Consider the following 15,965-nt stretch of genomic DNA (forward strand, 5'->3'; position numbering starts at 1 on the left):
CAATATTAGTCAGCTCCTGCTTGCGTGGCTGAGTCAGCTATATCCACATGCTTTTGCATCCTTTCAATTGCTAACCGGAAATCAGCCATCACACCTTGCCCATAAGATTGGCACAGGGTCAATAAGGTCACGAAGAAACATAATTCAAGGGTTTAAGACTAAAAATTTGAAAAAAGGTCTATGCTTGTTTGCATGTACGTTTCTGAGTGAAAATCCAAAGGAGTTCTCTGTGAGCTTGATAATCTTTTAAAAGCATCCAGGTAAGTTGATGTTCAGGCATTAGCAGCATTAAGTTGTGAAGACTTATCACCCAGCATACAAAAGTTGGGCATTTCATGAAAAACCAAGCACAAAATTTCCTGAGAACGCTGAAACCGCACACGCAGTTCGGGACACACCCGGGCCGCGCATTACAGTTGACATCATTCAGCTTGACTCACAGCTGGGTTTGTCACTGAGTCCTGAATCCTGATATTACACACCCCACAGCGGAGAAGTTTCACAAGCGAACTGATTTCGTGAAACGACCTGTCATTTCGGCTCTTTGAACTGCATTTAGCACACATAACTCTACAGACAACTAGAGCCAACATGTACGGAGCGGTCACGCAGTAACATTTGGCTACTTCTACCAATCAACGTCAAAAAACGCCCTCCCGCCTCTTGACGGAGAACCGCTTGTCGAATTACCGTCGCATATTGATTTGAAAAGCAGTCAAATAGGCCAATAGTGAGGCAAAACAGAATCCTATGGGCGGGGTGGAGGCGTGGAACTAAAAATCTTAGGGTGTCGCCTTGGTGGGTCCATTCGAAGGCGACGGCGGTCGTCTGTATGTGTTTTCGGCTGGAAATTACAAGTAGAAATCGAAATCATAGCTATACAAAGGTACTGAAGTAAACAGCCGACAGTATTTAATTCCTTCGGATTTGTAATCCAAGGGCTTCTGTGATGAAGCGGAATGCCAAGAGTTTGAATTAGCTCGCTGGGTTAGTTTGAAGAAAGAGTAACAGAGTCGGGCTGAAGGGGAGCCATTTTGTCCCGACTGTGTGGGAGAAAAGAAAAAGACTGGAAAAGGGGGATTTTTTGAAGAAGGGGAAGTGTATCATCCTCAGTATAAATACCGTGAGGACAGCACTTTGACCCACTGGCAAACTAAACGTTTAGATATCAACAGTGGTTTTCTGACGAAATTTAGACAGCAAGCTAGCCACCCAGCTGTTTATCTGCTAGCCTAGCCCCTTTTCGATAGCTCCGGATTTCTGTCTATCTCTTTTTGTCCATCTCTCCGTTTGTCTCTCACTTTTTAATAAATGGCGAAGAAGACGTATGACCTGCTCTTTAAGCTTCTCCTAATAGGAGATTCTGGGGTGGGAAAAACATGTGTGCTGTTTCGCTTCTCAGACGACGCGTTCAACACCACTTTCATTTCCACCATAGGTGAGTATAACGTTAGACTTAAACGTGTGTAGGTGTGTATTTTTTTTTTAACTGCTCTCAAAATGATCTTACACCAACAATGGTCTGCTGTACTGTGTTAAATATCTAGCCTAATTGGTATGCAAAACCAGGCGATCTGAACTAACGGACCTACACTGAGGCCCACACTGCTTCAACTTAGTTCAGATTTAAAAATAAACTTTATTTTAGAAATTAGTTTTACAGTGTCTAGCCAACAAATAATAATGACTGTTACAATTAGAGATGGAGACATGTCCGTTATAGTATTTGCCTCCCACAAGTAAGTCAAAACAGTAATACCTCAGCAAGTCCCGCCGAGGGTCTTTATTTGGTTCCCATTGTTCTTTTTCCCGTTTCAGTTCATCAGTGATTTGTCTTTAAAAACAGTTCAGGCAGCTATGCAAATGTGATCGATAGTCAAGATCCAACATGGTTTTAATTATATCAATTTCATAATGCTCACAGAACAAGTTCCCCAGAAAATTAAAAAACTGCCGGCTTGTTAGCGAGTTAGCTAGCAAAGCTACCACTAACAGTGTGGCTTATGGAGAGGCATTATATTAGAAAGGGTTTTCTGCTCAAAACGTGATCGTGCAAGTTAAATCACGTGTGTGTTTTATTGTAAAACAGGGATAAATCTATGCCTCTGTAACTGTTTCTGTTAGGCTCGGTTTAGTCAAATGGCAAATTGATATTGTTTATTTTTTATTGACTGACAGTTAGCTAATGAGTTGACCAACATGCCACCTGTGAGCATTTGACGGGAGCTACACCACACTGCGGTGTAATACAGGGTACCGGATAGAGTGATCCGGTGTGCTGCACTGTGTTGAGAGCTAAACCTTTTGTGTTGGCAAAACACCTGCACTTGTTAGAAAGAAGTATTTAGGTGGCTGGGGGGCCTAGCTAACTCAGAACGTAGCCCAGATCGCATGTTTTCTTAGAATAAACGGACTCTCAGCGGGAAAAAGTGCCTCCGTGTCAACTCTTCATTTTGTTTTTTGTTGTCTGCTCTTGTATTCCACGGTTCCTCCACTTTTTTGAAAGACCATAACAGTTCATCAGCTTGACGTCATGGTGCATGCGCGGAATGTGTTGGAACACAAGTCAAACGATTGCCTAAGATCCGCATTGGTTAAAGAATGTATATGTTTTAGGGTGGTAGCTTACGCTTTCTTTCTTTTTAACTAAAACTGTCAGTTTTTTGGGTTTGGGGGTTTTTTTTTCTTCAGATAAGGCTGTCAGAAATAATACGTCCATTAAAGTTTTTTTCTGTTCATAGTTTGATCTAAGTCTGTAGAGACATGTCAGAATGTGTTGTTATTATAGGAAGTAGCGGTTAACTCGCTGGGGGGTTTTTTGTCGGGTTGGGGTCGAGGCATATGCTTTAAGGGTCACTTTGAGGGTTTTTCGTAGCTGTGTGTGAGAGACTCTTCTGAACGTTTAACAGCAGGAGTAAGTTAATAGACCATATCCTCTCAGTCAGTGACCTCATCTCTTTCTTTCTCTCTCTCCCCCCCACATGTGTGTTTAACATGCAGCCTAAGCTCATGTATAAGAATACTGACCCTCCACTATTTTTACTGTCTGAAGACCCTTTAAGGTCCATACACAGAATTTTGACACATTGTTTCTAATCATTTCACGCAGTGTCTGTCTTCCCCTGGACATCTGTTCAGTCGTTCTCTAAATGTTCCCTACAGGACAGGGTCTCTGATGATCCGTCACCGGATTCCTTGTCAAAATTAGACACACAGTTTTACCTGGGAGACAGAAACAGCAGTGTGTGTGTGCGTGCGCGTGTGTGTATATGTGTGTGCATGTATGTGTGTGTACTCCTCAGTAACCACTAACTCAGAGGGCACAGAGTTGGGTTGATGGGGAAACCAGTAGGACTCTGGAACTAGGCAGTCCCATGTCTGGGGTCTAAGTAGTGTTTTATTGGCGGGGGTTTTTCCCATGATGCAGCTCAAACGGGTTAGTTGACATGTGACAAACACAGAAGTGTATAATTTTGAGCTGTCTTTTTCACTCTTTGTTTACGCTATTTATTCCTGCCTGTGACTGATTTAAGACACACCCACAAATTGACATCTGACATCTGATGGTTAGGCCTAGATCTAGACAGAGAAACAGAAAGTGATCATGATAATCAAGACAGGTTCAGGGTTTTGCGAACACAAAATTCCAAAACTAAGCCAAAGTTAAACTTAACTTGGACAGTCTGCTTCATGCTTTATCTTACACAAAAATAATCCAGTTATCTCATTTAATCATAACAGTCATGTTCTCGTTGTACACATAAAGCCAAACGGCAGTGGATGTTTGTTTATAAACGGGGATTTTTAAAAAAAAAGTACAGAGTGACTTGACAGTCTGTGAGTAATGCGGTATTAAGATGTGTCAGTGGGTCGGAACTGAATGTCAGTTCCTGTCCTGCCCAGGTATCAATCAGTACCCAGCTTCAAAGCCCTGTCAGCTCACACTAAGCCTGTACAGAAAGGCCTGGAAACTGGCACTGTCTTAGTCTGGTTTTTGTGTGTAAGGGTTTGAGTTTGGGAGTCTGTGTTCGTCTGGTTTGAGTTTGGGAGTCTGTGTTCGTTTGGTCTGAGTTTGGGAGTCAGTGTTCGTCTGGTTTGAGTTTGGTAGTCTGTGTTGGTCTGGTTTGTGTGTGAGGGTTTTAGTTTGGGAGTCTGTGTTAATCTGGTTTGTGTGTGTAAGGGTTTGAGTTTGGGAGTCTGTGTTAGTATGGTTTGAGTTTGGGAGTCTGTGTTAGTCTGGTTTGTGTGTGTAAGGGTTTGAGTTTGGGAGTCTGTGTTAGTCTGGTTTGTGTGTGTAAGGGTTTGAATATGGGAGCCTGTGTTAGTCTGGTTTGTGTGTGAGGCAATGTTTAGGGCTTTGAGTTTGGGACAGTAGATGCAGTTTAGGACGGGAGGGTGGGTCGGTTTGTCCTCCCAACAGTAACAGTTAATGACGAGGTATAAACATTTCCCTGTGACTGATTTAGCTCAGGAGAAATAGCCTATAGGTTGACCTTACTGTTGGACTGTTGTGTATGGCTGTGTGAGACAGAGTAACCCTCTGTGTGTGTGTGTGTCTGTCTGTGCACATGACATTTACCTGCAGAAGGAAGCCTGTGTGTGCATGTTTGTGTTTGCTCAGCCCTGTGAAAAAGTCCCATTGAGTCATATCTGTGTCAGGTGATGAGGTGCCTAGATCGTATGTCATTTAGATCCACCTGTTCAGTGCCTTCTCTCCCATGAGTGTGTGTGTGTGAGAGAGACTGGAGTGTGAGATATAAAAGTAGCCAGGGATAGCTTGACTGGGTCGTATGGGCCTCGTTGTTCTGTGCATGTAGTGTGAATGACCCAGATTGAAGCTGCTGATGATTATTTGTGTGAAACACCTGTCTACATAAGGGAACTTTAGGACAGAGTGGTGTGTGTGTGTGTGTGTGTGTGTGTGTGTGTGTGTCAGTGTCAGAGAGAAAGGGAAAGAGAGCATACCCGGGCTATGATCCCGGTGACTTGTCATGCAGTGTCATTTTGTGCTTTTTGCCTCTTTGTCGCTCTCATTTTTCTTTTCTCCTCTCTCTCTCTCTCTCTCTCTCTCTCTCTCTCTCTCTCTCTCTCTCTCTCTCTCTCTCTCTCTCAATGCCACTGGTGCCAGGGTTGTAGCTCAGTTTCTTAAAATACTCCTTGGAAACTCCCTCTCAGTTCAGATTCTAGTGCCGACACATGCCAAACCGTCAAATCAACAACACACACTCACTTACCACACCAAACCACCAACACACACATGCCCCCCCAACTACTACTAAATGGTTCTTAGATGGCATAAGAACTTATGTGCACACTGTCAAACCATACACACAGTCAAATTCCCCTCATTTCAGACAGTTACCCTGGCATCAGTAGTCAGTGGATCAGATATGACACACACTCATCAGGCTACAACAACAGCATCTCTACACAACACTCAACCCCAACATCTCTACACAACAGTCAACCCCAGTGTCTCTACACAACACCCAACCCCAACATCTGTACACAACACTCAACCCCAACATCTCTACACAACACTCAACCCCAACGTCTCTTCACAACACTCAACCCCAACGTCTCTTCACACCACTCAACCCCAACGTCTCTTCACAACACTCAACCCCAACGTCTCTACACAACACTCAACCCCAGTGTCTCTACACAACACTCAACCCCAACGTCTCTACACAACACTCAACCCCAACGTCTCTTCACAACACTCAACCCCAGTGTCTCTACACAACACTCAACCCCAGCGTCTCTACACAACACTCAACCCCAGTGTCTCTACACACAACACCCAACCCCAACATCTCTACACAACACTCAACCCCAACATCTCTACACAACTCAACCCCAGTGTCTCTACACAACACTCAACCCCAGTGTCTCTACACAACACCCAACCCCAACATCTCTACACAACACCCAACCCCAACATCTCTACACAACACCCAACCCCAACATCTCTACACAACACCCTACCCCCCAACATCTCTACACAACACCCAACCCCAGTGTCTCGACACAACACCCAACCCCAACATCTCGACACAACACTCAACCCCAGTGTCTCTACACAACACTCAACCCCAGTGTCTCGACACAACACCCAACCCCAACATCTCTACACAACACTCAACCCCAGTGTCTCTACACAACACCCAACCCCAGTGTCTCTACACAACACTCAACCCCAACGTCTCTACACAACACTCGACCCCAGTATCTCTACACAACACTCGACCCCAACATCTCTACACAACACTCAACCCCAACATCTCTACACAACACCCAACCCCAGTGTCTCTACACAACACTCAACCCCAGTGTCTCTACACAACACCCAACCCCAGTGTCTCTACACAACACCCAACCCCAACATCTCTACACAACACCCAACCCCAGTGTCTCTACACAACACTCAACCCCAGTGTCTCTACACAACACCCAACCCCAGTGTCTCTACACAACACCCAACCCCAACATCTCTACACAACACCCAACCCCAGTGTCTCTACACAACACTCAACCCCAGTGTCTCTACACAACACCCAACCCCAGTGTCTCTACACAACACCCAACCCCAACATCTGTACACAACACTCAACCCCAGTGTCTCTACACAACACCCAACCCCAGTGTCTCTACACAACACTCGACCCCAACATCTCTACACAACACCCAACCCCAACATCTCTACACAACACTCAACCCCAGTGTCTCTACACAACACCCAACCCCAACATCTCTACACAACACCCAACCCCAGTGTCTCTACACAACACTCAACCCCAGTGTCTCTACACAACACCCAACCCCAGTGTCTCTGAGAAAATATTCCAACTCTCACGCTTCTATGACATGAGCCTAGAATGTGTGTGTGTGTGTGTGTGCGCGCGCCTGCGTGTGTGTGTTTGACACAGAGTTCGCTGTGGGCTTGTTGATTCCCTCTACAATGATTTAGTCAACAGATTCAGGAGCTGTTTACTCTCTCGGTGGTTATTCACAGGAAACTCACATACCTCACTCTGTGCATGGATAGATGGATGGAAGGGAAAAGGAGAAAGAAGTGAGAGAGTAATGGATTTTTAGTTAGCTGAGAGTGAGAGAATGGAAAAGAAAAGGATAAGAAGGGGGGAGGGGTTGGGAGTGAGTGATGTGCTCTGTCTTTCTGTCTCTCTCCCTCTGCGTGCGCGTGCATGTGTGTGTTGCTCCTAGGAGCTCTGGTTACACCAGTGGCACATTCCGTTACTCGGGCTCAACTCAAACTCTACAAATGCCTCAGCACACGCACGCACACACACTGTGGTTTCAAAGACACGGTTCTCAAACACAAACACATGCACACATTTTCTGACCTCACACTTTCTGTTCACTCACTCCCTCAGCTGCAGGGTTTGAGAGATTCTTCAGTTTTCCCCAAACACAGAGGAGGTCAGAATCAAAGCAGAGAGAGAGAGAGAGAGAGAGAGTGAGGAAACAGAGAGAAAGTGAGCCGTTGTACTGAACCTCCGAGACAGATGGAGAGGCAGCAGGTTGAATGAAAACCAACATGTTTGATCAGATTTCCTACCAAGGCCACGACTTCAGTCTCTGTGTCGCTTTAACTAACGTCCATTACTGATCTCCCTTTTGGGCTCAGAAATGTAGGTGTGCTATAAGCAAGTGTAAGTGTTACAGGGCAATGATGTAGGTTTCACTGTATACAGATTTAACCTGTAGAGGCTCACAAATATAAATGTAAAATGTAAGTCAAGTAAAAGTAGAAGAGTCATTTTTTTTGTGCTTGTAATAGTCTGTTGTGGAAGCATGGTAGGGCTATTGAGACCCCCCCCCCCCCCCCCCCCCCCCCCCATGCTGTGCTGAGGTTAGGGGATAGGTGTAGGGTTCTGGGTCGAAGCACTCTGGGGTTAAGTGTCCTGGTTAGGGGGATGACACGGCAGTAGCCAGGGGCATGGCAGGGACATGAGAGCCAATAACATTCCAACGTCACCACTGCCCCGCCTGGGACCCAAACCAGGAACTCTTTGATTATATATTATATTAGGGAAATAAATTAGGTGATTCATCACCTGCTGATTTTAGATCCCATAGAATACCTCTCCCTCCCTCCCTCCAGTCTGATTGGAGCACGAAAAGAAACACGAAGAGAGATTTGATGGGCTACCAGCATGTACAGTTCTGTGATGTCCTTATCCGTGCGTGTGTGTGTTAGAAACAGAGAGAGAGAGACGGTTCAAATTTCAGTAGTTGCTTCACTGCTGTCGTTGTCATTTTCTCTCCGTCTCCATTCTGAACTCCCACAGATTATGTCAACATGGTAATCCCCCGGATTATTGGCTGGTTAAAAATCTCATGTTTAGATCTGTATTTGAGAGGATAAACGACACATAGATCATGCCAATTAAGAGAAAACATGCTTTACTGAATAAACCCCCTCAAACCAGTTCTAGTGAGGAGGACCAGTAAATGACGGGACCTGTTTATGTTGTCACCCTTAAACTCTGGCATGTGTTTACCAAGGATGCCCTGGTCCTCACAGTGTCAGTGCCTTAGCGGTGTTGTCAGTTTGTTAGTGTGTTTATGTGTGTGGTTCAACTCTGTCTTATGCCAGTGCACTCACAGGGCTTGGCCCCAGAGACATTCCCATTGGCTGCATTCAGTTTGGCTGAACAAAGTTGGTCTCTCTCCCTCTCGCTCTCTCTCTCTCTCTCTCTCTTACCTCAGCTGTTTCTCTGCACTTTTTCTCTCCTTCATTTGTTTATTTATTCTTTCTTTCTGTTTGTCTTCACTCATTTCTGCCTTCTTTTTCATTTGCTTCTTTTTTTCTCCCCCTTTCTCCAATTGCTCATGTTTTGGTGTGGTCTGCATTTATTGTGTAAGTGTGAGTCATTCTTTGGTACAGTGATTTCTGTTTTATTTAATAAAACAGGTCCCACCCAGGCTGCAGCTGTGTGTGTGTGTATGTGCGTGTGTGTGTACGTGCACACACATGGGAGTGAGCGGATGAGAGAGTGAGTGAGTGTAAGTGCTCAGTGGATCTCATATGAACCCAACTCTGTTTTTGTTTTCTCATATCTACAGTTTCACATACGATGGACAATGATAATGTCCAGTCCAGCGTTGTATCTGATCTTATTCAGCCATCACATTCCACAGTTCTTTTCCAGGGCTTACTCTTGGCTCAGGGATTTGTGTGAAGGTCTTAGCTAATGCTGCACAGTTAGCCTGAGGCAGTCAGTCTGGTCCAGGTCCAGTCCGCTAAGACTTGAGTATCTTGTGTGCGGGTCCAAAGCAGAGAAGGTGATGTAGCAAGATCATTTGAATTTAAGATTCTCTGACCTTGATTATGTTTTGAAATCTCATGGCATAAAGGGATCCTTCCTGCTGAGATGTGGAAATGCCCGCTCCAGCCGATGGAAAGACTCTCGATAGAGATATTTGGTAGAAAGAAGCCATTGATCTCTTGTTGGTCTTACAGAACTGATTCAGTCAGTCAAGGGCCTGATTATGAGCAGGAGAACTGAGTTATGGGTTGTTGCAGACAGAGATCCACACAGTGTGCATTTCTGTAGGCCTCCAGGAGCAGGAATGGGAAACACATACAGAACAAATGAGCCTATGGATATGTACTCTGACCAACACCAGAATGGTGGTAGCCAACGGACTGACTGACAGTGGAGTGGATGTAGCTAACAGACTGACTAACAGTGGAGTGGATGTAGCTAACAGACCCGACTGACAGTGGAGTGGATGTAGCTAACAGACTGACTGACAGTGGAGTGGATGTAGCTAACAGACTGACTGACAGTGGAGTGGATGTAGCTAACAGACCCGACTGACAGTGGAGTGGATGTAGCTAACAGACTGACTGACAGTGGAGTGGATGTAGCTAACAGACTGACTGACAGTGGAGTGGATGTAGCTTCTGGATGTGACTAACAGTGGAGTGGATGTAGCTAACAGACGTGATTACCAGTGGGGTGGATGTAGCTGATGGACATGACTAATAGTGGAGTGGATGTAGCTGATGGATGTGACTAACAGTGGAGTGGATGTAGCTAACAGACGTGATTAACAGTGGGGTGGATGTAGCTAACAGACGTGACTAACAGTGGAGTGGATGTAACTGATGGATGTGACTAACAGTGGGGTGGATGTAGCTGATGGATGTGACGAACACTGGAGTGAATGCAGCTGATGGACGTGACGAACAGTGGAGTGAATGATGGACTGGTGAAAGAAGCAGAATTAAATTAAGTTTTTGCTGCATATCTGGTTCGATATACACATTTAGTATACTGCTTAATCAGTGGCATTTCGCCCAGTTTACTCTTCACGTCATACCCACATGGGTGTCCAACGCACACACACAGACGAAAAAAACACACACAGATACACTGAGGTCTGCCTGAACCAATAAGGGTAAAATAAACCCCAGGGGCATTGTTTTCTTTCTCTCTCTCTCTCTCTCTCTCTCTCTCTCTCTCTCTTTCTCTGTGTCAATGGTGCTACTGTTGGGAGTGTGACAGTTGGCCACTGAGTGTTGAGCAGTGAGACTGATGGGGCCTCAGCCCAGGCCTGGCCGTGCCAGTGTGTACCGAGCCCTGGATTCACACTTCGTTTTGTGTGGGTCCCGGGTTAGTTCCTCTGGAACTAATTGATTTCGGAGTATACAGTGCTATTAAGAAACATGACTCTGTCCTTTCTGCATAGTTGATTCAATTTACCAGCAGTTACATCAGTTTGTATATGAGCTGCAAGGGGGAGGAAGGTATTTGCTTAATTAACTACTATGAATACAGATTTACAGACGGTTATGCTGAAAGTGTTGTACAGTGTTCTGTGTCAGGGACGCAGAGAACGGCAGTAAAGGGATGGTTTTGGATGAGGATGTCGTGTTGGTCTCGTGGGCACTGCCTATCAGAGGAGAGGATAGAGCTGGGAGCTCTGGTCCGTCTGGGCTAATGATGCCACTCTGTGCTCTTTTAACACAAGTCTCTCTTATTCTCTAGAGTCTCAGGACATTTCACAAGGATGTAGGGCTGTGTGTGTGTACACGTGTACTGAATATCTATGCCTGTGTGCTTGTGTAAAGTCAGTGTTTATCCCAGTGTGTGTGTATATAAACTGCATGGGACTGTGCGTGTGTATGTAGTGTCATGTTTCCAGTCCTGTTATCTGTGTCTTGCCAGGCTATGTGAACCCTGTGTGATGTTTAGCCTGATGTCTAAATCTGTGTTGTTTTTTTCCAGGAATCGATTTTAAGATCAAAACAGTTGAATTGCAGGGAAAGAAGATAAAACTACAGATATGGTGAGTTGTGGCTCTGGTCACACATCAAGCATTTTTGTCATTGTCATTTGTTAGACACACACACACACGCACGCACACACACACACACACAGAGAAAAGGGAGTCTGCTGTGAGACTTGGCAGTGACATCAGACTGTTACTCTGCTCAGTTTGTGTCCTTTCCTTCAAAAGGCTCCGTTGCCGTGGCTACATTTACATCTACTGTAATAATCTGAGACAAATGCTAAATGCATTCAGTGTGTGATTCGACTCAAAGAAACATTTTTTTTTCCCTTGTTGTAACTCCTGATTCCCATAAGACAGTATTCTGTTTGTAAGGAATGTGATGTGGAATTTTCCGCTTTGAGTTCATAGTATTGTGATAGCTCACCTGGCCACGTTATAGTGGGTGTAGAGCTAGTTAAGTTACAGAGCTGCTGAACTGAGATCTTGTTGAATTCTGCCACTGACTGGTGTTACTGTGAAATATCAGCATGGCTCATTAAACAGAAGAGACATACGGAACATGCGCTAGTTTGAGGGGTTTCTGTGGAATGAGTGATTCACTGCATTGTTCTGACACACTGATGGAATTACTGAGGACTGAAGTTAACTACATGGGCCTGTTATGCATCACGCCTCTCTCTTCAGTTTATGAACAGTTTTTGTCTGTTTCCATCTCCTGTTTGTTTTGGATGAGGCTGCATGTTGCCTGGTGGTGTGGACAGTGAGGGCGGTCCAGTTTGTCAATTCAGTGCAGGAACAGAATGCCCAGTTTGTTTGTTTTGTTAGGCCTTGCGTTTGTTTATTGTTTGTTTACTTGTTTGTTTGTGTTTGTTTTTTCAGGGACACGGCAGGTCAGGAACGGTTCCACACCATCACCACCTCCTACTACAGAGGCGCCATGGGCATCATGCTGGTGTATGATATCAGCAACGCCAAGAGCTTTGAGAACATCAGCAAATGGCTGAGGAACATAGATGAGGTACATGTTCCCCTAACCTCATCTAACGTCCACAAAATGCTCCTACAACATTCTCACAACCTTTCCTCCAGCCGCACCCCCTAACCTCATCTAACATCCGCACAACCCTCCCACAATGTTCTCACAACCTTTCCTCCAGCGGTTCATTACCATCTCTTGATCAAAATGACATACCTGTTTTGTCGCCGTGGCAATAGTGCGAGTGTAGCGTGTAGGAGGAGAGTTTTGTGTAGTGTGTGTGACTTTCTCAGTGTCTGACTTACTGTTGGTCTTCCAGCATGCCAATGAGGATGTGGAGAGAATGTTGCTAGGAAACAAGTGTGACATGGAGGACAAGCGGGTCGTACCAAAGGCAAAGGGGGAGCAGGTGAGTCAGCGTGTACCACTGTGATCATATGTGATGGTGGTGTGTGTGTGTAAAATTCCAGGGAACAAAGTTACAGAGTTTTGATAAAGATTTTGTTGCACACAGCTTCTTGTTTGCTGTAAAACATTTAGTAACACACAAACACTCGCACTCACACACACACACACACACACACACACACTTTCTTAGTATCAGTATTGTGACTTATTCCAGGTCTGACAGTTTGTATGTTTGTTTGTGTTTGTGCAGATTGCCAGAGAGCATGGGATCCGATTCTTTGAGACGAGTGCAAAAGCGAACATCAACATCGAGAAGGCATTCCTCACATTAGCAGAAGACATCCTCAGAAAGGTGTGTGTGTGTGTGTGCACGCGCGTGCGCGCGCCTCTTCTCTCTGTAGCCTTTAGCAGACAGCACTGATTCCACCTCACAGCACTTTGTAACAGTCAACTCTCACAGCACATTTACATTCTTAAATTAGTCTACAACTACAGCCTGGAACTGCAAACACTTTTTAAAACAGCAGTATTGATGAGGGTATATACTGTGTGTGTGTGTGTGTATGTGTGTATGGTCACTAAATGTGAGTGTTTCTGGGTTTTTCCAGACACCTGTAAAAGAGCCCAACAGTGAAAATGTTGACATCAGCTCTGGAGGCGGAGTCACGGGATGGAAGACCAAGTGCTGCAGTTGAACGGCCACACACATGAGTGCACACTCACACGCACACTCTCACACTCATACACACACTCACACTCACACTCACACACACACACACACACACACACACACTCTTTCTCTGTTGTTCTGTCTCTTTCCATCTGTCCTGCTCCCCTCACACACTCACTCTTTCTTCACCTCTATCTAACACTCTCGCTCTCATATGTTCTCCAGCAGACTCACCATCTCTCCCTCCCTCTGTCTCTCTCTCTGTCTCCCTCTCTCTTCTCTCTCTCCTCTTTCTTTCTTTCTTTCTTTCTTTCTCTAACTCTGTGGAAGTAAAACCACTTCCTATGTTCCTCCTCTCGTGACTGCTTGCTGACAATATAATTTTTATTTCTGAAAAAAAAAGAAATGTATAGATAAAAAGAGAAATCATGTCCTGTTTCTTGTCGTTTATTTTAAGGGGTAGAATAAAGAAAGGAAAAAAAATTCACCACTACATTTTAGCAAAAAGAGAAAAAAGCTAAACGAAAGGTTTTTTTTTTCTTTGTCTTGGGTCAAAAGATCAAGCTGACCTCATGTGGGGTGAAAAAAAGGAATTAAAAATGACAAACTGAAAAATGGATGGAGTGACATGTATGACGAACACTTCTTTTTTTTTTGTACAGTCTTGGGCTTTGGGGGGTAGGTAAGTGTTGTGTGTATGTGCAGGTATTATTGATGGTTTGTGTGTGTGTGTGTGTGTGTGCGCGCGTGCGTGTGTGTCTCTACGTGGATGTGGTGGGGAGGTTATTTTTTTTTTGTTGTTGTTGCTGGTTTTTTGTTTTGGTTTTGTTTTGTTTTTTCTAGCTGGGGTCTCTCTCATCCTGTGCCTTACGTGGAGCTGTGTTGGCTCACCCGCCCCCCCAAATCCCCCCTCCACTTCATAACCCCATCACACCTCAGCACCCCCCCCCCCCCTTTACCCAAAAGTCCCCCCACACACCCCTGACCTGACAGTCAGTCAGCACAGCGCAATTGTCTCAGTTTCCCCCTTTCATCCCAAGAGAATGGCATTATTTCAACTGTTTGGCTTTTTATTGTTGTTCTTATTTTTTTGTTTTTGTTTTTTCTTTTCTTTTTTGTTTTTGTTTTTTTTTGTTTGTTTTTTCTCTTATGATTTAAATTTACTGTTAAAGAATTATTTTCTCCCCATTTAAATGTTTTTTTTTCCTGCATGCTGTTTTTCTTTGGGTTGGAGACAATTTTTGTAAGTATTGCCACGTGCATTGTTTAAAAAAAAACAAACAAACAACTAGCACTGCTACAGCAGCTCATTGTGGGGAGGGGGTGTTCTCTATGGAAATTCAAACAATTTTGCAGATCCATTAAAAATAAGCTTGTTAAGTTAAATGTTTGTTCCACTTTTATTCTCATCTGATTTTGGAATTCACACTTCCACGGAGGTTTCCACAGATTGACATGGCCATGCATTGACAGCAGAGGGCGCCTTATCCCTCCCTTGTCTTCATATTAGAACTACGTCTGTGTAGACAGCAAAACTGGGATTTGTCTTGCATGTGTGTAACTATTAGAAAGCAAACGCTTAAAATTCAAAAGATAAACATTAAAGTCTTATCGCAACAAATATCTGCAATCTGAAACCACAGAGCTGAGTTGAGATTGTGATGTAAAGAACTAAGTCCAGGGAACTTGGTATAATCAGTTGGCACATTCCTGTAGTCACCTCGTGTTAAAATCTATCAAAATGATTTACAAATGTCAAACAGTGCCAAACGTGCAAAACAGTAGCTGTCTTGTTTTTTTAAAGAAGGACTCGAGGCATGCTAAGAAAAAAAAACAGTGGCCTTACTCCTTACATACAAATATTCTTATGGGGGGGGGGGGGTACACTTTGTCAACCACTCTGTTCTGCTACTCTTTTTTGGGCTTCCCAGGTAACAATGTCGCCCTCAAGTGGTAATGAAGTATAACGCAAAAGCGATAGTACTCGCGTAATTTATTCAAAATGGTTGGAGTGACATTTCGTAATCACAGTGATTGTTTATCTAATTGTGACTGAGTCACATATTCGCATTCTGATTGTGTGAAATCACAGGTTAGAAGTCAAACCCATCCAGAACTTCAAGTTTTTCCCTTCATGCTCTGATGAGGGCAACATCATTACCCGCCGGAGTAGTTGGGTAAATCCTTCCAACAGAAGGTTAACAGAACATACCAAAAGTGAAACGTCCGCAGTATTTCTGGAGACTTCACTTTTCAAGTCCCAAGGGTAATGTGTGCGCTACCTCAATTTGTAATGCCCTATCTATATCCGGAGTACGTATACTCTGCGCCGTCGCACACGCCTCTGTCTATAACTTATGTTATTGTAGGGAGACTGTGGACAGTGTTACTGTACAAACCTTTGTGCTTGTGTGTGTGTGTGTGTGTGCACGCGCTTTGATAATCAAAGGGGGAAGTTTAAAAGGCTGTTACTGAAGGAAAGCTTCCTTATGGACTGGAGATTTACATCTCAATGCAACAACTGCGTCGACCGGAAAGAAGTGACTGGAGACCTGAAGAGGGAGAGAGAGAGAGAGAGAGAGATGGAAAAAATGCTGAAATTGGGGTTACGGAAATAGAATGAACGATAGAAAATGGGGGATG

The 15,965-nt window shown here is 44.4% G+C and overlaps 1 protein-coding gene across 1 annotated transcript; it reads left to right on the plus strand.

The window, feature by feature from the left end:
- Positions 1-820: 820 nt before the first annotated feature.
- Positions 821-13,387, plus strand: rab10 (RAB10, member RAS oncogene family). Its single transcript, XM_030781617.1, has 6 exons — positions 821-1,438; positions 11,262-11,322; positions 12,148-12,286; positions 12,564-12,653; positions 12,903-13,004; positions 13,261-13,387. The coding sequence occupies exons 1-6, from the start codon at positions 1,312-1,314 to the stop codon at positions 13,345-13,347; spliced, it is 606 nt and encodes a 201-aa protein (XP_030637477.1). The 5' UTR covers positions 821-1,311; the 3' UTR covers positions 13,348-13,387.
- The last annotated feature ends 2,578 nt before the right edge of the window (positions 13,388-15,965 follow it).

The sequence above is a fragment of the Chanos chanos genome, chromosome 8 (genome assembly GCF_902362185.1).
Source record: "Chanos chanos chromosome 8, fChaCha1.1, whole genome shotgun sequence".
Taxonomy (NCBI): Eukaryota; Metazoa; Chordata; class Actinopteri; order Gonorynchiformes; family Chanidae; genus Chanos; species Chanos chanos.